We start from the raw sequence: 23,051 nt of genomic DNA on the forward strand, positions 1-23,051 counted from the left end.
CATTTCAGACTCAATTTTGTATTTGTTCTTCTTGCAAGTTGGAATTATAAGAACATGGTAGCAGTAAAAACAATGTAAATTCTGAAAATAAACCCTCAAAACCCAGCACAATTTTTTTTTTTTTTTTGTTCCAAAGCAAAAACGCATCATTTTAGGAATCAGAACCTCATTCATTACACATTTGCTTTCTTTTGAAATAATAGATGCAAGCTAAGATCCAATAATACTGGCATAAAGTAGAGCCAAGAATTCATAAATGCAGCCCTGCTGTACATAGAACAAGTTTTCTAAAACTGAAGAAGTCAAAATGGAGCTTTAATATACACATATTAACATAAAACATACATTTGTTTCTCCATTTCCATAAGAACCACCAGCCAAAGTTCCACTCAGATCCAACATGGTAATCAGAAACTTTTGCAAACAGGGATGAATGGTATGATCAATGAGTCTGCCACAGCAGCTCCAGACATCATGCCAAAACCCCTCTCTCCAAGTGAAGCCTTTTTTCAACAACTGGGCTCTAGAAAGAATGCCCTTCCAAAAGGGCTACAAGAAACGTTTTATTTATTGTTTTCAAATCTAGTTAAATGTAGGCCCAATTAAAATATTGAAATTTCACAGGTTTTCTCAAACCTTAACAAGCCATTCCCTATTAATCTAACAGCCTACTAGTAGTCCAGACCTACACGTCAAAGCAAAGGTTCTGACCAAAAAACAGAAAGAGAAGAAGAGAGAATACAATAATGTACACTCCATGTAAATGTTAATCTTACAAAGACATCTATCTAATGTTACACTCTCCACAACCCGAATGATTATACACTCAAAAAATAGTAATAATAAAAATGCATCAGTAGGATGCAATCTCATGAACAGTATTAATATGTAATCAGCAAAATTTACTATAATAAAAAATGCAAACTTAGTCATCGACCTCAGCTTTAATTTCTCTTTGTAGCTCCTCCTTGTACTCCTCAAAAGTCCCAGGGAAAGTCCTCACAGTACCATCTTCAACAACCCAAATTTGGCTCTTCTCTTCATCGTCACACACACGTGATATCAGCCTAGAGTCATGACTAACCAGTATAACTCCACCAGTGAATTCATCAAGTGCATCGGCCAGTGCATCAATACTCTGCATATCCAAATGATTTGTGGGTTCATCCAACAGCAAAATGTGGGGCTTTGAAAAGTAAATTGATGTGAAGACAACGCGGGCTTTCTGCCCTCCAGATAATTTTGCGATTGGAGTAAGATGATTGTGGCTAGGGAGTCCATATTTTCCAAGCTTTGCACGGACAGCCTCTTGCTTGCTAAGTCCCTCTTGGTCTGGATGAAGACGAAGAAGGTACTGAACCGGTGTCTCGTCCATTGTCAGGAGGTCCACAAAGTGCTGTGAATACCTACCGATCCTCAACTTCTGACTCCTCCTTACTTCACCCTCAACAGGAACCAAATCACCGGCAAGAAGATTGAGCAGAGTAGACTTTCCCGCTCCGTTAGGTCCAACAATGGCAACACGAGTCCCCATATCAATACCAACATCAACATTCGACAGCTTGAAGTCCTCCCGGTTTGGATAACTGAAGCTGACTTCAACAAGTTGCAGGAGTGGAGGTGTAAGCTCAGTAGGGTCAGGAAAGTGGAACTCCACACTGTAATCCTTCCACTTTTTAGGAGCCTCAACTGGGTTTTCATCCTCATCAACCTTGCCCTTGGCCTTGTTCTTTGATACTTCCTTAGCTGCTGCAGACTTTGCTCGATCCTTGACCTTCTCCAGTTGGACCCGACTTCCAGTCCTTTTGGCAGCTTTCAACTTCTTCTCAAAAATTTCATACATTTTGTTCACCTCTTTGCGGCGCTGCTCATACCCAGTTTCAAAATCATCAAAGTTTCCACGGTAGAAGTGGAGTTTCAGATCATGCAGATGAATAATCTCAATGCAAACCGTGTTAAGGAAATCCCGATCGTGTGAGACAACAACCAAGGTCTTTTTCCAGCGGCACAAGTACTCCTCCAACCAGAGAACAGCCCTCAAGTCAAGATGGTTTGTGGGTTCATCAAGCAACAGAAGAGTTGGTTGCACAAAAAGTGCCCTTGCTAATGAAATTCTCATCCTCCAACCACCACTGAATGACTTAGTGGGACGGCCTTGCATATCCCTTGTGAAGCCCAACCCAGCAAGAATCTTTGAAGCCTGAGCTTCAGCAGCATCTGACCCCATCAACTGCAATTTCTCATACAACTCAGCAAGCTTCTCACCTGCATCATCATCATGGCTGTCCTCTTCCTCCCCAGAAACTGAATACTGCAAAGCTGCAACCTCTTGCCGAAGCTTGAGAAGTTCTTCATTAGCTGAAACAACTGCTTCAAGAGCTGTTCTGTCATCACCAACTACCTCTTGTTCAACCAAAAGCACATCAATGTTTTTTGGTACTGGAATCTTCCTCCAAGCAAGAAGCTTTAAGAGAGTAGACTTACCCATTCCATTGGGCCCAATCAAACCGTATCTCTTCCCATGTGATATCTTCACTGATGCATTCTTTAGAAGTTCCTTTCCCCGAGCTGACACAGAAAAATTTTCTATTGTTATATCCTTGACATTAGCATCGCCATCTTCACCATCAAGTACCGAGGCCCGGCTTCCAATAACAACAGTGAAAGCATCATGATCATCTTTAAGGGCCTCCTTCCTTGCTTGCTCAACAGCATAGGCAGCAAGAAGGTCCTTCTTTTCACGCTTTTTTAACTCTTTGTCTGTAATGGATACATCAAGCGGCTTATAATTTGACCTCTTTTGCTGTGCACTTTCTTGTTGTGCTACCTCTTCCAAGACATCCTCATCTTCTTCATCAGAGGGAGGGAGATCGATACCATCAGTGTATGATGATTTTGGAGCAACTTTTGGCTTTGTGCTCGAGGATGATCCTTTTTTGGGCTTATCAGGCTTCTGGTCCATGCTGGCCAACATGGCAGAGACTGATAGTTTCTGATTCTTCCCATCTTTAGATGCATCTTTTCCAGTTGACTTAGCCTTCATCGTCACACCAGTGTCCTCTGTCTTTTTTTTTCCCATTGCAGCAGTTATCTGATTTAAAAAAAAAAAAAGATATTACTTCAATGAGCTTAAACTTTAGGTGATGTTAAATTAAAACCAAATGATTACGTAACTGATTCAGCACATTTAAAAGAAGTACAGTGCACTGAGTGCACATAACATATTTGTTCAAGAACATGGTTCTTATCAAGGTTTTAAAACGCTAATGCATAAGGCAAAAAGTTTTCGGTCTCATCAGGCGAGGCGTAAGCCTTGACATAAATATATAATATAGTTCAAAAAATAGCATTAATAGTCATTCAAGCAAAATAATCAACATAAACATATCAAATTCAACAAGATCATCCAACTAAAATAAGAATCCTAACAAGATCATACACAAAACATACAAAATACAATCCTAAAGGGAATTCCACTTTATTCATCCCATTCATCATCACCAACATCCTTCAAACTAACATCACTATCATCATGTCCCAATGTATCAATGTGGGAAGGAGATTTTGCTCTATCAAAGAAAGAAACTTGGGGATCATCATCTTCAAAACGAACAGTAAATCATCACAACAGAAACTCCATTTTCGATCGAAACAGAAGAGGAAGAAAAAAAAAACCTTCCAAACGGAAGTGTTGCAGCAGCCGGACTCAGAGCAGAGCAGCTAGGGTGCTCCAAAGGAACTTCTATGCCGCCGAAATGACCTCCAACACCATGGGTTGCTGTCGAAATCTCCAATCAGAGCAGCTAGGGTTTGGGTCTTCAATGACAGAGTTGAGAAGAGAGAGTCGCGCAGGAATTGGGGTTTTCTGTATTGTTTATTTGTTTGAGGCTCAGCGTTTGTTTTAATTTTGGTTTTTAAAAAAGCCCAGCCCAAAACGACACCGTTTGGGATGTTTGAGAGAAAAAGAGAGTGCGTGTCTATTCAACCCCCATTCTAGGCACATCTAGGTCTATCTTGTAGATTTACAAAACAAGTTGCAAGCAAAGTTTACTGTAAAAAACATTAATCACTATAATGAATTGACCATTTGAGGATGAAACTTTAGGCAACGCCTTGCACTTTCTTGCCAAAAGGGAGGAGTAGGTGACTAATTTTGATGGGCATCGCCATTAAGTCGTCATCCCCCTTTTTGGGAGAATCTAATGAATTGGACGACGACTCTAACTCATTTTGGCAGCCACATGAGGATCACCTATTGTAATCAATATAACATGAACTAAAACAAGATACAAGAACAATAACAATAGCATCCAATAAAAAATATCTAAAAAGTCCATTGAATTTAGATACCAAATTTTAATATTTTGTTTATTGAGTGTTCATAAATTTTTTTTTGTTTAGAAATTTCTACTTTGACTATACAACAGTCACAATTTTTTTATTGATTTATTGTTTTTTCAGTGTTTGTGAGACTTAGGCCCCCCCGTTTGGAATTGTTGTGGAGGACCCAAAATCTGTTGTAGATGACAATTTTCAATCACCCACAACAGTTTTGGTGTTTGGTAAAAAAAAATGAAAAAATGCTTTGCCCCACAATTCTCAACTCCCACAGTAAAAATAGAAAGCAAGTTTGTAGGTGCTTTTGAAAGTTGCAGTGAATCACAACAATAATGAAAATTTTATTTTGCCCATTATAAATAGCCACAACAGTTTTACATTACAATTTACCAAACACCTTCACACTACTTTTTGTAGTCACAACACTTTTGAAAATATAGTTTACCAAACACTCAACTGCTTTACTTTATAGCTGACTTTACTTCACAGCTGTTTTCTTTTACATTTGTTTTTTCTCATAGCAATCTCAAACTAAGCCTTAAACTTTAATGTTTAGTCCCTAGATTGTAGGACTTTAACCCCTAAGCCTAAATCAAAAGCATTAAACCCTTATAAACTTTGAATTTTCATGAATTTCATACAGTCGTCACTGATATATAGCAAACCGAAAAAAAGTAACGGAAAACCACCAAAGGCTCGGTACTTTGGCTAAGCATTCAATGTCAAAAAATTCACGTTTCGTACAGTTTGTGACCTAATTCAAAATGTCTTGCTCTAAGTTAATACCTAAACTAAAAAAAATTAGTATTTTGCTATTTTATTGAAAAACTATTGATATTTGGTATTTAATCTTAATTTTCTAATATCTCGGCAAAAAAAAAATCTAATATCTAACTAATATATTATTCAAAAAGATCAAACAAAAAAAAATTACATATTATTTTCTTAATCACAATATCAATTCATAAACCTAAATATCCAAATTAAAATCAACAAAATATTTATTTAGATCAATCAAAAACTCTAAAAAATTCAAAATAATTTAGAAAAAACATTCAAGAATAGTATATATACCTTACTAGAAACCATATCGATTTCAAATACTAATACCAAGGGAGAATCGAATCCAACATGGCAGAAAATCCAACAACCCTGATCAACCTTGATTTTTGTTTGGCCGCTATGATCAAGCTTGATTAGATACAAAGAAAATTGTCCAAAATCTCAAACAAGAAACTCCAAAACGAAAACGGGAATTCAAATCCAACTGAAAATTCATAAAAAAAACGAAGCTTTTGATGATGGGCAGGCAGCACGCTTGTAGTTTTCTAAGCCCAAATAACCAACGTGTGGGCCAACTCTTTTGACCAATCTGCTAACAAAATATGAAAATTGATTGACTAAACACAAAAGTAAAATCCCAACCCAAGCATTATGTAATTATTAAACTTTTTATTAATTTAAATGTAATGTAATACCGTATTTCCAAATTAAATAAATGAATTATTTCGAAAAAACTAAATTACATAATAAAAGAACATTTCCAAAGTAAAAATATATTTAGCAATATTATATAGTTGCCAAATAGTATTTTTGAGCTTATTTTAGTATTTTACCATATTCTATCACATTTGCTTTTTATTAAAGGATTATGCAAAAATGTGTTAAAATCTTAAGGGATTTTAATGTAATTTAGTTAAAACCAAGTTGTACTGTAATTTTTAGAATCTCAAGTAGTTATGTAAGAACATGATAAACTTCAGGGAGTGCTCGTATAAATAACTATAAGGTTAAATTAATTATTTAGAGATGTTTTCATACCGATGTCAACAATTTTCTGACAAGATTTTAACAATGGATTATGTGAAAATGATATGAAACCATAAATGGTCTCGCTGTAATTTTTTATACTTCGGGAGTGTATGTAAATACACGAAAGATCTCAAGAAGTGTTCATGTAATTAAACCTATTGGAATAATAGTTTTTTTATTTTTTATTTAATGTTGCAAAAATGGTTGGTGATTAAAGAAAAAAATTGATCAGAATAAAAACAAATGAAAAAACATTTGAGAACATGCGGCTGCTTTTTGAACACCACTCCATTTCCCACTACACATAACACACTCCTCTTTTTGGTATTTGTAATTTATGACAAACACCCTAACATTTCCATAAAATCCACACTATACAAAATAAAAATCAAAATAAAAATCAAGAATAGAGCCTAATTAAGACCCGACCCACCACCTTTGCAGCAACCGCCATACCTCATCGTCCGCACATCTCCTCCCTTCTCTCTCTCTCTCTCTCTCTCTCTCTCTCTCTCTCTCTCCTCTCTCCCTTTCTATCTCTTCGCATCTTCCTTATAGGACAAAAATGCCTGCCTCTAGGTTTGAGGTCACTCACTTTTGATCTTGAGGCTAGCATGGTCGTCGACCTCCTTTTTCGTTTGACAAAGAGGGTGTGAATAGAGATATGATGAAGGAAGATAGAGAGAGAAAAAGAGAGAGGGAGGGAGGGAGGGAGAGGGAGATATATGGGAGAGGGAAATATATTCAGCAATATTATATAGTTGCCAAATAGTATTTTTGAGCTTATTTTAGTATTTTACCATATTCTATCACATTTGCTTTTTATTAAAGGATTATGCAAAAATGTGTTAAAATCTTAAGGGATCTTAATGTAATTTAATTAAAATCAAGTTGTACTGTAATTTTAGAATCTCAAGTAGTTATGTAAGAACATAATAAACTTCAGGGAGTGCTCGTATAAATAACTATAAGATTAAATTAATTATTTAGAGATGTTTTCATACCGATGTCAACAATTTTTTGACAAGATTTTAACAATGGATTATGTGAAAATGATATGAAATCATAAACGGTCTCGCTGTAATTTTTTATACTTCGGGAGTGTATGTAAATACACGAAAGATCTCAAGAAGTGTTCATGTAATTAAACCTATTGGAATAATAGTTTTTTTATTTTTTATTTAATGTTGCAATAATGGTTGGTGATTAAAGAAAAAAATTGATCAGAATAAAAACAAATGAAAAAACATTTGAGAACATGCGGTTGCTTTTTGAACACCACTCCATTTCCCACTACACACTCCTCTTTTTGGTATTTGTAATTTATGACAAACACTGAAACACCCTAACATTTCCATAAAATCCACACTATACAAAATCAAAATCAAAATCAAAATCAAAATCAAGAATTGAGCCTAATTAAGACCCGACCCACCACCTTTGCAGCAACCGCCGTACCTCATCGTCGGCACATCTCCTCCCTCCTCTCTCTCTCTCTCTCTCTCTTTCTCTCTCTCTCTTTCTATCTCTTTGCATCTTCCTTATAGGACAAAAATGCCTGCCTCTAAGTCTGAGGTCACTCACTTTTGATCTTGAGGCCAGCATGGTCGTCGACCTCCTTTTTCGTTTGACAAAGAGGGTGTGAATATAGATATGATGAAGGAAGATAGAGAGAGAAAAAGAGAGAGGGAGGGAGGGAGAGGGAGATATATGGGAGGAGACGCGTCTAAATGAGGTCTGATCACTGGTGGCAAGAGCGGTGGCATGGTTAGTTTTCGACTTTTTTATTTTTTCAACTTTTAAAATTGTGTGTTATGATTTTTTAATATTAGGTTTTTTTTGCCACTTTAATATTAGGTTAAATTTGTCATTTTATAAATTAAATAAAAAGGGTATGCGGTGAGAAGGAAAAATCTTTTTTTTTTTTCTTTTTGTTTTTGCCCTCTAAATAAGAACATCTTATATAAAAGGGATACCTATAAAGGCTATAATACTAAAACCCTAAAATCTAAACCCTACTTTAAATCAAACGCTTTTTCTTTGCTAGTTATTTTAATTCCATCAGTAGTCTCTCTCTCTCTCTCTCTCTCTCAGGAACAAAGTAGGTCTCTAACTCTCAAAAAGTAACATTTTCTCGGAAAACCAGCTCTCTCCTTCTTGATTCCCCCCGTAAATGGATTCACGGGAAGGACCGCAACCCCAGGCACCGCCGCCAGCGCTACAGCCGAACATGATGGTGGGCCCCACTTCGTACCCGTCGGCCATGGCGAACACCAACATAAACCCCAACTCGGGTGCGATGATGGGCGGGTCGAATGCGGGTCGATTCCCGTTCAACGCGGTGGTCCAGCACCAGCACCAGCAGCCCACATCCAAACCGCAACTGGATTCTCTGAGTGGCAGTCCGTACGGTGACGGATCGTTGAGGCCCTGCGCCAGCAGCGGAGGCTTCAGCATCGACTCTTCTTCGGCGGCATCGGCCAAGAAGAAGCGGGGGCGGCCCAGGAAGTACTCGCCCGACGGCAACATTGCCTTGGGATTGGCGCCCACCCACATTCCTGCATCTGCTCCGCCGCCGGCCGGCCATCACGGCGAGTCGAGCGGTGGCACCTTGTCGTCGGAACCCCCTGCCAAGAAGAACCGGGGGCGGCCGCCCGGTTCCGGCAAGAAGCAGTTGGACGCTTTGGGTAATTGGGATTTTCAGTGTGAATTCTTATAAGAAAATTGAGTGTCAATTTATAGTACATTATGGTGATTAGTGTTTGTTTTGTGGTGTGCAGGAGCCGGTGGACTTGGGTTCACGCCTCATGTTATTATGGTGCAAGCGGGCGAGGTACATATGTGACTTTCTTGATGTTAAAAGTACTGACTTTCTTGATGCCAAGTTTCTTATGTTGAGTAAATTGTAGTTAATGAAGTGTGATTTATTGTACTTCTTGCAAGGAAGTTTTCATATATGGGGTTGTCTGTGTGTGATTTATTAATAATGAATGTTATTCACATATACTCAATGTTATGTAGTGCAAAAAAGGATGTTCTTCAATGTTGTGACTCTAATGATTGAAATGGTGAAATAGGTATTGTTATGGCCTTGGAAAGTGCTCGTGGTTATTGTAGTCATTATTTTGAGGATATTGGTTTGCATGATAAAATGGCATTGTAAATTATTTTGAGGGTATTGATTTGTTAATAAATTTTAGTTTATTGATTATGTGATTACTTGTATTTTTTAGTGTTGTGATTTCAAAATGAATATATGTGCAATCTGTTAATTAAATGTTTGAAAAAATGGTCATGTCATGCTGCAGTTTGTGTATCTGTGTATTTGTTTCTTTTTTAGTATAGCAATTGGTAAATCATGTCATATCTTCAGGGTCTATGTGTTCATCATCATAATATAAAAATACATTTATGAAAAACATACAGCAGCCAAGAACAACGGGTATTCTTTTAAAATTCTATTTAAAATGCATTGGAAGTGTTTTTCCATTATGATATGATGTCTGATGTACCAAATGTGCTTACATTAAAGTAAAAGGAAATTAGGTTATAAAAGTGTGAAAATCATTCAACTTTTGCTTTTTAAGGAATGAAAATTACTTAACTATTTTGTAATATATGGGTCCATCACATTTGTCCTGTTTGTTTTTTCACCTAATGAAAATCGCACTTCCATAGTAACTTCTTGGTTGTGTTGGTTTATGGTAAGGAAACGTTTCCTTTTTTCTAGAATTTCTTTTTCAGAAATCCTTTTCTAGAATTTCTTTTTCTGGACTTTCTTTTTCTAGAATTTGTTTTGGTTGGTATAATAGGCAATGTCTTAAGTATTGATATTTTTTGCAATATTTTGCAGAAGATTCTGTTATTTACAAGGCACGATATTTTCCAATTAAACATCAAATTTATTGTGAATTTTTTTTTTCCAGCCAATTTTTCACGATAAAATGGTGATATCTTAATTCTTCATTTATATTTGTATGTTTCCAAGATATATTTTGATTTAATTGAAAGTGTCTTTGTTCAAGTTGTTAAATTAACCAGACAGAGATGCTGGTGCATCTTGTTGTCTCGGCCAAGGAGGAAACTGTGAGTAAAGAAGATTCTTCTAATATAGTCTGTTGTAGTTGGCAGTTTAAGACTGGAAAAGAAAATGAACAAATATAATGTGATGTGGTAATATAATGGTAATCAGCAAAGAGTATTGCTTCTGCTGCTCATCCCCCAAACGTCCCATTCCTTTTTTTGGCTAGCTCCATCCACAGTAGTGTATGTAGTAGAGATATGCCCCCATCGGCTTAGGAGCTCATCTTTGCTATGCGTGATAAATCCCATTCTTCAACTCACAAGTGCATACATTTACAGGCTTAAGTGTGATCTATATTTCATAATGTTTGAAAAATGTAAGAACATTCTGTACTCATCATCATGTTGACGTAAGGTATGATGTCTATATAAAGATGTACAGCGGTCTATGATGTTGCTACCACCCGTGTTATTGAAGTTCGCATCATGGTGATGACACCATTGTTGCCATAGTTGCCAAATTATCGCAAAATATTTACTTGTTTTGATGTTATGTGCTGAGGGCAATAGTACATGCTTGGGGGAAGTACAAGATATCTGTATTATTATTTACTTATTAGTTAAGAAATCATCTCTCCTCTGACTGTTGGTTCACATAGAAAACAAATGTTGTCCATATTTGCCACAACCATCTTTGCCTCTGATGAGCAACACTGCTGCTTTATGTTACAAAATCTGTAATTAGATATCTCAAGCTTAAGATTTTGAGATTCCTTTAAGCTACATACTGAAGTGATTAGGGGTGGGCATGGGTTGGTTTGGTGTGGGTTGGAGCCCAACCCATCAACCGAACTGACTTAGTACAAAGAATTTTTTATGACAAAGAAGAAGAATTAGCTTCATTTTGGTACAGCATTAATTTTTTCTTGCTTCTCTTTGGGCTTCCTTGTCTAAACATTTAAGGAGGCCCCTTTAGTCTTTTACAGATAGGTTAGTCTGATATTTTGGACTAGGTGTTTGTTGATCTGGTCTTGGTTTAGTGTGGCCTTGCCTGTTTTTGATTCTTAGCTGGTTTTCCTGATTGACTTCTTATTCATCATATTCTGTACTCTGTACTTTTCTTTTCACTTATTAATAAAATTTTGTTTCTTATAAACGACTAAAAATAAATAGATAAATACAACCCAAGATATAAAAGTTTAAAGACAAAGTCAAGTCCATTTTAAGAAAAATTTAAAATCTAAATTATAAAAAACCAAGATTAAAATCTTAGGTTGAATGCATATCACAATAAAGTAGTATAGTTGCTCCATCTTAAAACACAATAAATAAACATAGTTTTTTCCTTTGTTAAGACAATAAAGAAACATAGTTCTATAAAAAATGATAACAACTTCTCCTCTTCTGTAGCATACGCTCAATACAATTAGCACCACCATAATATTGCAGTTCTCCTAAAAAGTTTAGTATAATATGAAATAAAAAGTAAACCAAAACTTTGGGAAGCAATTAAGAAACCAAAATTAAATGTATCTAAAACGAATTAGAAAAAACAGATATAAGCGGTGCTGCAAGGGTGAAAGAAAGGAAAGCTAGAGAGTGAGAGGGAAGAGAGGCAGCTTAGGGAGTAAGGGTTTGAGAATTAAGAAGAATAAGACATCTGATGAAAATGGATCAGGGATTAGGGTTAAGTTGTGAGACTGATTCGCTATGGGAATGACCACATCTGCATTTAGTAATAAAAAATCAGAAAGAGACACATGATATGTTTAATTTTTTTTTCCTTTCTAAAATACATATCAGTTCGGGTTGATTTTATGAGTTTAAATTCTTCGACCCTTCAACCTATGTGAATGAAATTGGGTTCCTCTTTCATCAGCCTGATTCACACTGAAAACCGAACCAACCTGCTTCAACTGCGTTGGGTTAGGTTGGTCGGTTTCCACCGTGATTTGCTCAACCCCTGCAAGTGATGGCTTGTGAGATCTATCCAAACCACATGCTGAAATGATAAATGTATGCAATGTGCAGATAGGTCCTGATTTAGGCTGGAGATCTGTTGAGTTAGTGATATAGAATATGAAGCACAAGCTATTCTCCCACTTTTAACCCTTGCTTCAAAAGAATGAATACGTCTTGCCTTTTGTTTCCATTGTGCCTCCAATGAGATATATCAAACATAATCATAGCTTAGTTTAACTAGGGGATTCTGCAGGCATGGTGTTTAACATTCAGTTTGTAAGTTTTAGTACCTTAAGAGATATTGTTTTCTCTGGCTGCAAACTTAATCATTATTCTCCATCTCATGGTCATATTTTGTAGGTAAAATGTTCTATTTATTGGTGTTTTGATTAATGATTCATTTCATAGTACTCAATCTTTGGCTGGAGACTTGGAGGTCAAAAATTTGAGATAACCAGGATTATTTGGGACTATATGAGATGACTTAAAAGTGTTAGATATCAATAATTGTGAATTTAGAATCCATATATATATGTATTATTCAGAAGCAGGATACTAATAGAAGAAATTTTTGTTGCAAATATTTGTTTGACGGTTGACTGTTGTGATAACTGGAAGCTGAAAATAAATTTCTATTTTCTATATATGCACTGCTTTATGGTATTTAATTATGTCTTCGGGACTTTGTTCTCATTTTCAATTCTTATGTTTATACCCAATTTTAGTTTTCTGCATGCTTTATAAATATATTGAATACCTCCAATAAGTGTATTGGAATTGAGTCTGTATCAATGGAATCTCATCATCCATGCATAACGAATTGTCCAGTAATGGCATGCCTTCTCATTTGTGTGCGTGCCCTTATGGTTTGTAGGATATAGCATCAAAGGTTATGTCCTTTTCACAGCAAGGACCACGCACAGTTTGTATTCTCTCTGCAAATGGTGCCATCTGCAACGTTACTCTTCGGCAGCCAGCAATGTCTGGTGGTACTGTCACCTATGAGGTACCTTTGACATTTTTATAAGATTTAATTTATATACTGCCATAGGAACTTGGATTTGGTTGTATGTGTATATACTGATTTTACAATACCTATAAAACAAGAAATTAGTTTGATGAGGACTTGAGATAACATATTGTGTATTTTGTGATTCCTTAATGGATAATGAATTAAACACATACTCTTTTCCAGCAAGTTTTAAGGTTTCACAATGAGATCAAAGCACATGAAAACATTGTTCCAGATGTTTTGCACTGCCTTAAGTACTTGTATTTAAAGGTTGGATATAGACTGTCCATTAATAGAGATGCCACTGAGTTTTAGTTCTTCAGTTTTGATATGGCACATTTTCCCTTAAGGCTCCATTTGGTTTGCAGAATGAGTTCTGTGAGAATGTAATTTCATGCCCATTCCTGGGGGGATGAGAATGAAAGATTTTCATTCCAGTGTTTTGAAATGTCGTGAAATGGTAACCAGAAAATATATTTCCATTCCAATGTTTGGTTTGTGTAGTAATGGGAATCAAGATCGTTCAGTTTTCCAGTAGTACCCTTAGATTGTATGTATAAAATTATTCATACTTGTACTGTTACTTTTAATTTATAATGAGGGTGATTTAGTCATAAATAATGCAATAAACGCATTCCCAAGGCGTGGCAATTGCATACCCAAGGGGCCCAAGGGTTTGAGATCCTCCCCTCCCCCCCACCCCCATACTTGTGGATAGTTTTTTTTATCTTCATATTATGTATGCATTTTTTCTTTTGCAGGGTCGATATGAGATTATTTCTCTGTCAGGTTCCTACCTGTTTTCTGAAAATAATGGTAATCGCAGCAGAAGTGGTGGTCTGAGTGTGTCCTTGGCAGGGTCTGATGGTCGAGTTTTGGGTGGTGGAGTTGCAGGCATGCTAATAGCAGCATCACCTGTACAGGTATATCACTTTGCTACTATTTGCTTGTGTATCAGTTATGAATTTATGATGATATGTCCACCTTCTGCACCTATAAAAAGATTTTAAGGGCAAGAAACATTTTGTGTTAACTGTATTGAGAAGTTTTCAACACACGAAGATTCGATGAATGCATTTCATCTTGTACTTCAACTTTATTTGAATGCACTTCCAGGTCATTGTGGGTAGTTTTATCGCGGATGGGAAAAAATCCAACTCCAATTTTTTAAACTCCGGGCCTTCTTCTCCTCCACCAACTCAAATGTTGGACTTTGGTGCACCTGGGACAGCAGCTCTGAGACCAGCCAGTCCTTCCTCTCAAGGAGGAGGCTCAAGTGAATCATCTGATGAGAATGGTAGTAGCCCTCTTAACAGGGGACCTATGCTCTACAGTAATACTAGTCAACCCATTCATAATATGCAGATGTACCACCCATTATGGGCCAGTCAAACTCAACAGTGAAGATGTTCCCCAGATAACACTTATGGGCAGGCCAAGCTCAACAGTGAAGATGATGTTTCCCGCTTAATTACCAGTACAGCACATTGGGGTATTGGCTTCATTATTCTGCATAGTGGGTAGGGGTCATTTCCAAATGCTTACGTGCATTGTTCAAAACAACTCAGAGGGGTTTATTTTAGTTCTAGGATTTGAGTTTTTTTTTTTTTCTTTCCAGGTAGTTAACATTTTTTCTTTTATATGATTAAAACGTGGCTATCGTGGATAGCTCAGAATATGCCTTCTGTCACTTAGGTTCTCATGAGTTCTCTTTTTAAATTTTCTCCTGGTTTCATATTTCTTTGGTTCCTGCTAGGAGTATCTGGATTTAATATGTAATATTGTGTTAGGAGTGTAAAATTTGATATCAGTCTTCAAAGCTGAGTGGAAACTTGTTACGAGTTCTCTCCCAAAGTTTCAGTTGGCTCACTGCATTTTCAGCAGTCTCATTTGCTGCATAAATTGTTTTTAATTTCTATCAAAATTTAATTTCTGTTATGTCTATCACCATTTTAAAGTGTCATAAAGGTGTGATAGCCAAAACAAAAGATTGGTGAACTACAGATTACCTTAAGTCACATGTCATCTTCTCTATTCTTCACCATTACCATCTCATTGCTTGTTTGGTTCTCCTTATGCTTTCTACGGGCTCGATTAGGTGCGGACATACACCGAGCACCGAGCGTTTGGTGTGAGACATTCACACAGTGCAAACATCTGTTGCACCTGAATAAATTTCATGCTTTCTATATCTTTAACTAAAAGTAAAAAAAAAAAAAAAAAAAACCAAAATTAGTAGCATTACCATAGTAGCCTTAACAATTTATGAGAATCCTAATGCATGCGCAGACCAGCTGAAGAAAGTTGGCATCTGTACATGAAATGCAGCCAGAACTCTATCTAGGCAATTATTAAGTGAATAGCATTTGAATACATCCTCAATTAAATGAGTTTGACAACACTACACTACTGTTGGCACGCGCAATGCTTAGAAAAACCAATACAAAGTTTTGCCGACCAAGGCAATTAATTGCTGTCAAACCTTGCAAAACCGCGTCATATTCTTGAAGTTTCACAACAGTTTACCACGGTCTCTAAAACGAGTTTTCGGATTTTCTATTGATTCTTTTGTTAATATTGTGTTTAAATTTTTAATATAAATTCTAAATACCAAATCCTGTTTAATTTAAAAAAAAAATTTAAAACGTTGGTTTCGAACATAAACACAATATCAGTATCAATAAGAAGGAGCCTTCCATGAAAATCAGGTCCGCGCCAACAGACAGCAGGCGGGTGTTGGGCCTACTAATGTGTATTCGGTTGTGACCTTCCATTTCCTAATTCTCTACCACCAAGAGGCAAGAGATTCTTCCAACGGCTCTTTTTTTTAAGCAAAGCCACACCAAACCATACAATAAATAATACAGATAAAAATACAAAACTACTCTTCTCATTGCAAATAAAACTCTCTCTCTCTCTCTCTCTAGCCGTTGGCTGGCCTATTCAACCCATCTCTATCAAGCAGGCTCTTTCCCCATAAATTCCTTCGCCTTCACTTCCAAATTAACAAGCAAATCGCAGCACCCATTTTAGCCCAAAACCAAACAAACTTCCACAATACACAATCAATTTGCAAATATATTATTTACATACCTACGCATACACTCTTATTCCCCTACCTATATTTGTGTCTACTTGTTTACGTATTATAATATCTCATTTCAAAATGGCTTGCTTGGTCTTGCCAATTTCCATGTTGAGAAAGAGGTGCATGGGGTCACGGCTAGGCTACCGGCCTTTAACCGAAGATGGGTTTGGCGGTGAGTTGGAGAATCTGGTGACCGTGGTGGTTGGGAAGGAGAAGAGAGAGTTCCTGGTAGACCCTTTTGTGCTAGAAGAGAACCCCTTCCGGGTTTTGATGGATCAGACCGTGAACAAGGAAAAAAACAAGAAGATGGTGAATTTTGATCATGTGAATGGCAGCAAGGAGAGGACAGTTTTTGTGGATGTTGATGCTATTTTGTTTGAGCACATGTTGTGGTTGATGTACAATGATTGCTCTTCTTTGTTTAAGCTCAATGTTAAGGAGATCATGGACTTCTACGCTCAAGATAATTAGAGAAGATTATAGAGGAAGAGACAGAGGTACTCACATATATGAAAACAGAGGTACCATGCTCACTGATACGAGTCCATAACATTCTTGGTGTAAAGAAACATTTTATAGTTCATCTTATAACTCATATGAATACATATATACATGGCACTGAATACATTATTATCTCCCTTTTAACTATAAATGTTCAACTTCTCTCTTTCTTTACTTATGGGCTTTATCTTCATCAACCATCATCATCATCATCACAAACTCAATTTCCAGATATGCATGTGTATATTATGGGTTAAGGTTACATCAGAAATTGAAATAGCTGGACCAATAACTACTTGTTTCCCAGAATTTTCAGGTCTATAATAATTTGGTAATACTTTTGTTAATTTTTTAATTAAAGAGAGAGGAAATAAAAGAACACTGAATGAACTGCTAACTGAATTACATGAGGAGAATTGATCTGAGTGTAGGAGAAGTACATGGTGGCCTTAATTGTATGTGTCCTGTTCAAATTAAAACCAAAGCCTGTTCCAATAAAAATAACTCTTTCCCTCAGCAAAGAAAGACACAAGTTTTTCATTTATAATTTACGCTGGAAAAGTCAAGGTATTGCTTAGTTTTGTGGTAAACAACGAGAAATTTGGTACATTTCTCAATTAAAAAGAACCGATGCTTCAAGATAAAGACCTTGTACGTGTCATACGATGCGATCGAGTTTCCAACGATCTAAACCATTCATTTTTTAGTTCCCCACTCAAAGATCATTCATGCAAAAAATTAGCTCAATCGGAGATGTAGAAGTTAGGTAACGGCGATCGAACTTATGAACAATTGTGAATTTTATAATACTAATCAAAAAAGTAGATAAATTCCGATTAAGCTGATTTTTTGCAGAGATGATCTTTGAGTATGAACTTAAAAAATGAACGGTTCCAATCGTTGAAATCACGTTGTGGTATTCATGATTGTTGAAACAACAAAGTTTCAACGAAATAGTTAATACAATTATACTCTTCAAGTTTATGTATATGTAGAAACTCATATATCTATCGTTTTTTCAAAGATTCGAACATTCAGTTTTTAGTCCCCCACTGAAAGATCATCTATACAAAAAATTATCTCAATCGAAGATGTATAAGTTAGGTTTAAAGTTTAGGGTGTATGAACGATCGTGGCTTTCATAATAATAATCAAACGGCTAGATGAATTCCGATTAGGCCGATTTTTTACAAGGATGATGTTTGAATATGAACATAGAACATGAACAGGCTTCGATCGTTGAAATCACGTTGTGGTCTTCACCATTATCGAAACCACAAGCTTTGAACAAAAGAGTGAATAAAATTTTAGTCTTCAAGTGTCAAATCCATTCATTTACATGTGGAAGCTACTTCTCGATCATGTTTTCAACGATCCGAATCATTCTTTTAAAAGTCCCCCACTCAGAGATCATCTATACAAAAAATGACCCTAATCGGAGATGTAGAAATTAGGTATCAGAGTCGAAGGAATGGATGCTATTTATTTTAATGCCTTTAGGCGACAAAATCAATTATTTCGTCGCCCAAAGAGTCTTTAGGTGACGAAATGTTCAATTGCCTAAAGTGTGAAATTTTGGCGGGGCTTAATGGAGCCTTAAAATTTCACACTTTAGGCAACAAAATGTTTTTCATCACCTAAAGCCTCTTTAGGCAACAGAACCATTGATTTCGTCGCCTAAAGTTTTCGGGATTTAATCCCTTTTTTCCTTCTCTTTTCTGGTTCTAAACACTTCTCATTTCTCTTCTCTGTAGCTTTCATCTCCCAGCTCGGCCCCTAGCATTCGATCTCCCCTCTCTCTGGCCACCCCTCTCTTTGAGCACCCTCTCTCATCTCTTTCTCTCTCACTGGAACCCCCCCACCCCCGGCCTCGATCCTCCCTTTCTCTCTCACAAAACCCACCCCGGCTACCCCACCTTCCAATCTGCTCCCTGCTCCCACTCCCCCTCTCACCGGAACCAACCCCACCTCCTCCCACCCACCCCACTCGAACCCAGCTAACACAAAACCCAAATCTCACCCGAACCCAGCATACCCAAATCCCACCCCCCCTCACCAGAACCCACCCCACCCAAACCCAACTAACCCCAAAACTAAATCCCACTCGAACCCAGAAAACCCAACCAGAAATCCCACCTGAAACCAATTCTTGGATCCACGTAACCAAAAGGTCTATGAAATATAAACGACCTTAAGGCTCAGAAAAACCCTAAAAATAATATTAAGAGTGTTAGCCAAAAGTGTGGGAGAGAGATTAAGATCTAAATAGAGATAGTTCGTGTGATTATTATAATTTTTTCTTGAAATTAGTGAAATCTATTATTGCTCGCCATGGAAAGTAGGCAAATTGCGCGCCTAACCACATTAATTTTGGTGTACGGGTTGTTCTTTTGCTTGTTTGCGCTACTTAATTTCTTCTTTGCTAGAATTTCATCATACTCCATCAAAAACAAGATTCGTAGGCGTCATACGATGCGATCGAGTTTGCTTTTTTGTGCTTCAAGATAAAGACCTTGTACGTGTCATACGATGCGATCGAGTTTTCAACGATCTAAACCATTCATTTTTTAGTTCCCCACTCAAAGATCATTCATGCAAAAAATTAGCTCAATCAGAGATGTAGAAGTTAGGTAACGGCGATCGAACTTATGAATGATTGTGAATTTTCTAATACTAATCGAACAAGTAGATGAATTCCGATTATGCTGATTTTTTGCAGGGATGATCTTTGAGTATGAACTTAAAAAATGAACGGTTCCAATAGTTGAAATCACGCTGTGTATTCATATATCTATCGTTTATGTATATGTAGAAACTCATATATCTATCGTTTTTTCAAAGATCCAAACATTCAGTTTTTAGTCCCCCACTGAAAGATCATCCATACAAAAAATTATCTCAATCGAAGATGAATAAGTTAGGTTTAAAGTTTAGAGTGTATGAACGATCGTGGCTTTCATAATAATAATCAAACGGCTAGATGAATTCCGATTAGGCCGATTTTTTACAAGGATGATGTTTGAATATGAACATAGAACATGAACAGGCTCCGATCGTTGAAATCACGTTGTGGTCTTCACCATTATCGAAACAACAAGGTTTGAACAAAAGAGTGAATAAAATTTTAGTCTTCAAGTGTCAAATCCATTCATTTACATGTGGAAGCTACTTCTCGATCATGTTTTCAACAATCTGAATCATTCTTTTTAAAGTCCCCCACTCAGAGATCATCTATACAAAAAATGACCCTAATCGGAGATGTAGAAGTTAGGTATCATAGTCGAAGGAATGGATGCTATTTATTTTAATGCCTTTAGGCGACAAAATCAATTATTTCGTCGCCAAAAGAGTCTTTAGGTGACGAAATGTTCCATTGCCTAAAGTGTGAAATTTTGGCGGGGCTTAATGGAGCTTTAAAATTTCACACTTTAGGCAACAAAATGTTTTTCATCACCTAAAGCCTTTTTAGGCGACAGAACCATTGATTTCGTTGCCTAAAGTTTTCGGGATTTAATCCCTTTTTTCCTTCTCTTTTCTGGTTCTAAACACTTCTCATTTCTCTTCTCTGCAGCTTTCATCTCCCAGCCCCATAGCATTCAATCTCCTCTCTCTCCGGCCACCCCCCGTCTTTGAGCACCCTCTCTCATCTCTTTCTCTCTCACTGGAACCCACCCCACCCCGGCCTCGATCCTCCCTTTCTCTCTCACAAAACCCACCCCGGCTACCCCACCTTCCAATCTGCTCCCTGCTCCCTGCTCCCACTCCCCTCTAATCGGAACCAACCCCACCTCCTCCCACCCACCCCACCCCACCCGAACCCAGCTAACACAAAACCCAAATCCCACCCGAACCGAGCATACCCAAATCCCACCCCCCCTCACCAGAACCCACCCCACCCCACCCGAACCCAGCTAACCCCAAAACCAAATCCCACTCGAACCCAGAAAACCCAACCAGAAATCCCACCTGAAACCAATTCTTGGATCCACGTAACCAAAAGGTCTATGAAATATAAATACGACCTTAAGGCTCAGAAAAACCCTAAAAATAACATTAAGAGTGTTAGCCAAAAGTGTGAGAGAGAGATTAAGATCTAAATAGAGAGAGTTCGTGTGATTATTATAATTTTTTCTTGAAATTAGTGAAATCTATTACTGCTCGCCATGGAAAGTAGGCAAATTGCACCCCTAACCACATTAATTTTGGTGTACGGGTTGTTCTTTTGCTTGTTTGTGCTACTTAATTTCTTCTTTGCTAGAATTTCATCATACTCCATCAAAAACAAGATTCGTAGGGGATTGAATCACTCATAGTGTTTTAATGAAACAGTTTAATATTGTACGTTTACATGATCTGGATACAGTAATTAATCCATTTTCTAGACCACTAAAGAATGAAAAATATATAAGCATAAATTTTATATATAAAATATCCAGTAACTTTTAAATAAAAGATAATCCCAGTAACTTTAAAGCAGCATGAAAGTGGACATGCACCGTGGTACTTTGCTCATCATCATTGCTGCCTCCATGGAAGTGGCCATTAGGATGCTGTACACTACCATAAACAACTCTTATGAACTTTAGTTACATTTGATTGTTGTAAATTAATTATTAATTGAATACATTCATGGAAATGTACACCTGTACAAATTAATGTTTATCTGTGGGGGCATATATATTCCACTGCTCTTGATCATTATATATATATATAGAAGGTGACAACTGATTAATTAAATCATTATGGGTAAGCATAGATCGAAAAATTAATTATATAATTTATATTGTTAGATCATATGACCCGGTCAGCTCATATATTTTAGTCCAAGTTTTCTGTTAATTAAAATCCAATTAAGAACACTTGCCCTATTTTATTTACTTAATTTGGTGAGGTTAGATCAATGCCTATGTTCTAACTACCTTTTCATGTTTTCCAAACTTCTCTATCTATCCGGCTATAAGCATTCACAGTACCAACCTATTTAATTATCCATGGCTACTGATATTATATCACTTGATGGTTATTGAACATTCACAGCTCCAACCTATAACAAAAACAAAGGATTACTTGCACGTACAGGGTGAAGATATATAAGGCTTGGGGTTTAGATCCAAACCAAAGATGGATCCTGCAGTAATTAATACGTACATTGCTGAAGTGCCTAACTATATAAGGCTAGCTCATTCATGAAGTGAAAGGAACAAAGTCAAAGAAGAAAGTAAAAGAGGTATTACAAACACAATAAATTAGAAGATCTCTGCTCGATCCATCATCCATTACATATATACATATAAACAACAGGCAGCAAAATTGCGTTACAAATTTAAGGTAATGCTTTATGTTGGAGTATATTATTTACCAAACCTTTATTATATAGGAGAATCTGTTAAATCTGTAATGTAGTTACACGACCAAAATAAAATTTAAATAATGTCAAAACAGATCGAGAATTCATTACCCTTTAATATAGGGTATATGCAAAGGGCTGCTCTCGTAATTGCCAAAGGTTATATATCCACAAAGCTAAAGAGAGAAGACATGCATCTCTTAACTCGCTTCTCATTACCTTTTTAGAGGACATGCAATGTTAATTAGGTTGCCAGATTCTCAATGTTTTCACTATTCATTTCTTAACCTAAATATATAATTAATGTGGCCTGAGAATCCACTTAAGAGGAATATTGTATCCTTCAGTGCTTTAAGGAATCAAATGAAATTCCATGATGATTTAGTATGTTTCATCCATATATCTGGAGTACTGATTTCAATATCGGATACAAAAACAACCATTTTGATCTTGAGCAGTATCTTGCATATATAAACAATATTCCAAATGGAGAATATTAATATATAATTGAAGTCAATGGAAATCACATTAATTATTATAATACTTTATATATATATATATAAATTTACAGAAATTCTTACGGACACATGTTTTATGGCCTTTTTTTCACCATTTAATCTTAAACTTGGCAAAATTCAACTATTTAGGATATAAATCATCAATCGAGACCTATTTTTTGGTTTTTACTCTCATGATTTTGAGTTCTAGCTAGCTCGTTTCTCTATTAGAATTTAGGTTTTAACTCCCAAGTTTTAGACTACCGCCCAAATTCTAAGTTAAAACCTAAAATATAACCTCGAACAATAATTCTATACCTTAAAATATAAAACCCTATACCCTAACGTGTTGAAACCTGTAAAAAATAACCTAAAAAACAACAAAATGTCATAAAAACACCCATGTCCGTTCTTTAACGTCCTCCAGAGAATTTGTGTATAAATTTATAAATATGTATATATTCAGTTCAT

The 23,051-nt window shown here is 36.5% G+C and overlaps 2 protein-coding genes and 1 pseudogene across 4 annotated transcripts; 2 read left to right on the forward strand and 1 right to left on the reverse strand.

Annotated features, from left to right (window-relative positions):
* Window positions 1-288: 288 nt before the first annotated feature.
* LOC147273495 (ABC transporter F family member 4 pseudogene) lies at window positions 289-3,870 on the reverse strand (annotated as a pseudogene). The gene is made up of 2 exons (XR_015119718.1): window positions 3,676-3,870; window positions 289-3,091 (listed from the first exon to the last, which is right to left on the reverse strand). The product of XR_015119718.1 is annotated as an ABC transporter F family member 4 pseudogene (transcript).
* Window positions 3,871-7,841: 3,971 nt separating this feature from the next.
* LOC147273496 (AT hook motif DNA-binding family protein) lies at window positions 7,842-15,001 on the forward strand. 2 transcript variants are annotated; one of them, XM_086256995.1, is made up of 6 exons: window positions 7,842-7,917; window positions 8,245-8,837; window positions 8,931-8,983; window positions 13,010-13,141; window positions 13,909-14,070; window positions 14,264-15,001. In XM_086256995.1, the coding sequence occupies exons 2-6, from the start codon at window positions 8,324-8,326 to the stop codon at window positions 14,549-14,551; spliced, it is 1,149 nt and encodes a 382-aa protein (XP_086113121.1). In that variant the 5' UTR covers window positions 7,842-7,917; window positions 8,245-8,323; the 3' UTR covers window positions 14,552-15,001. The 2 variants fall into 2 exon arrangements, with proteins under 2 accessions (XP_086113121.1, XP_086113120.1); XM_086256994.1 differs by lacking the exon at window positions 7,842-7,917 and having other exon boundaries at window positions 8,164-8,837.
* Window positions 15,002-16,266: 1,265 nt separating this feature from the next.
* LOC147273497 (auxin-responsive protein SAUR76) lies at window positions 16,267-16,910 on the forward strand. Its single transcript, XM_086228130.1, has one exon. The coding sequence runs from the start codon at window positions 16,314-16,316 to the stop codon at window positions 16,704-16,706; it is 393 nt and encodes a 130-aa protein (XP_086084256.1). The 5' UTR covers window positions 16,267-16,313; the 3' UTR covers window positions 16,707-16,910.
* The last annotated feature ends 6,141 nt before the right edge of the window (window positions 16,911-23,051 follow it).

This window comes from Dryas octopetala, chromosome 9, assembly GCF_963921425.1.
Source record: "Dryas octopetala chromosome 9, drDryOcto1.1, whole genome shotgun sequence".
NCBI classification, from domain to species: Eukaryota; Viridiplantae; Streptophyta; class Magnoliopsida; order Rosales; family Rosaceae; genus Dryas; species Dryas octopetala.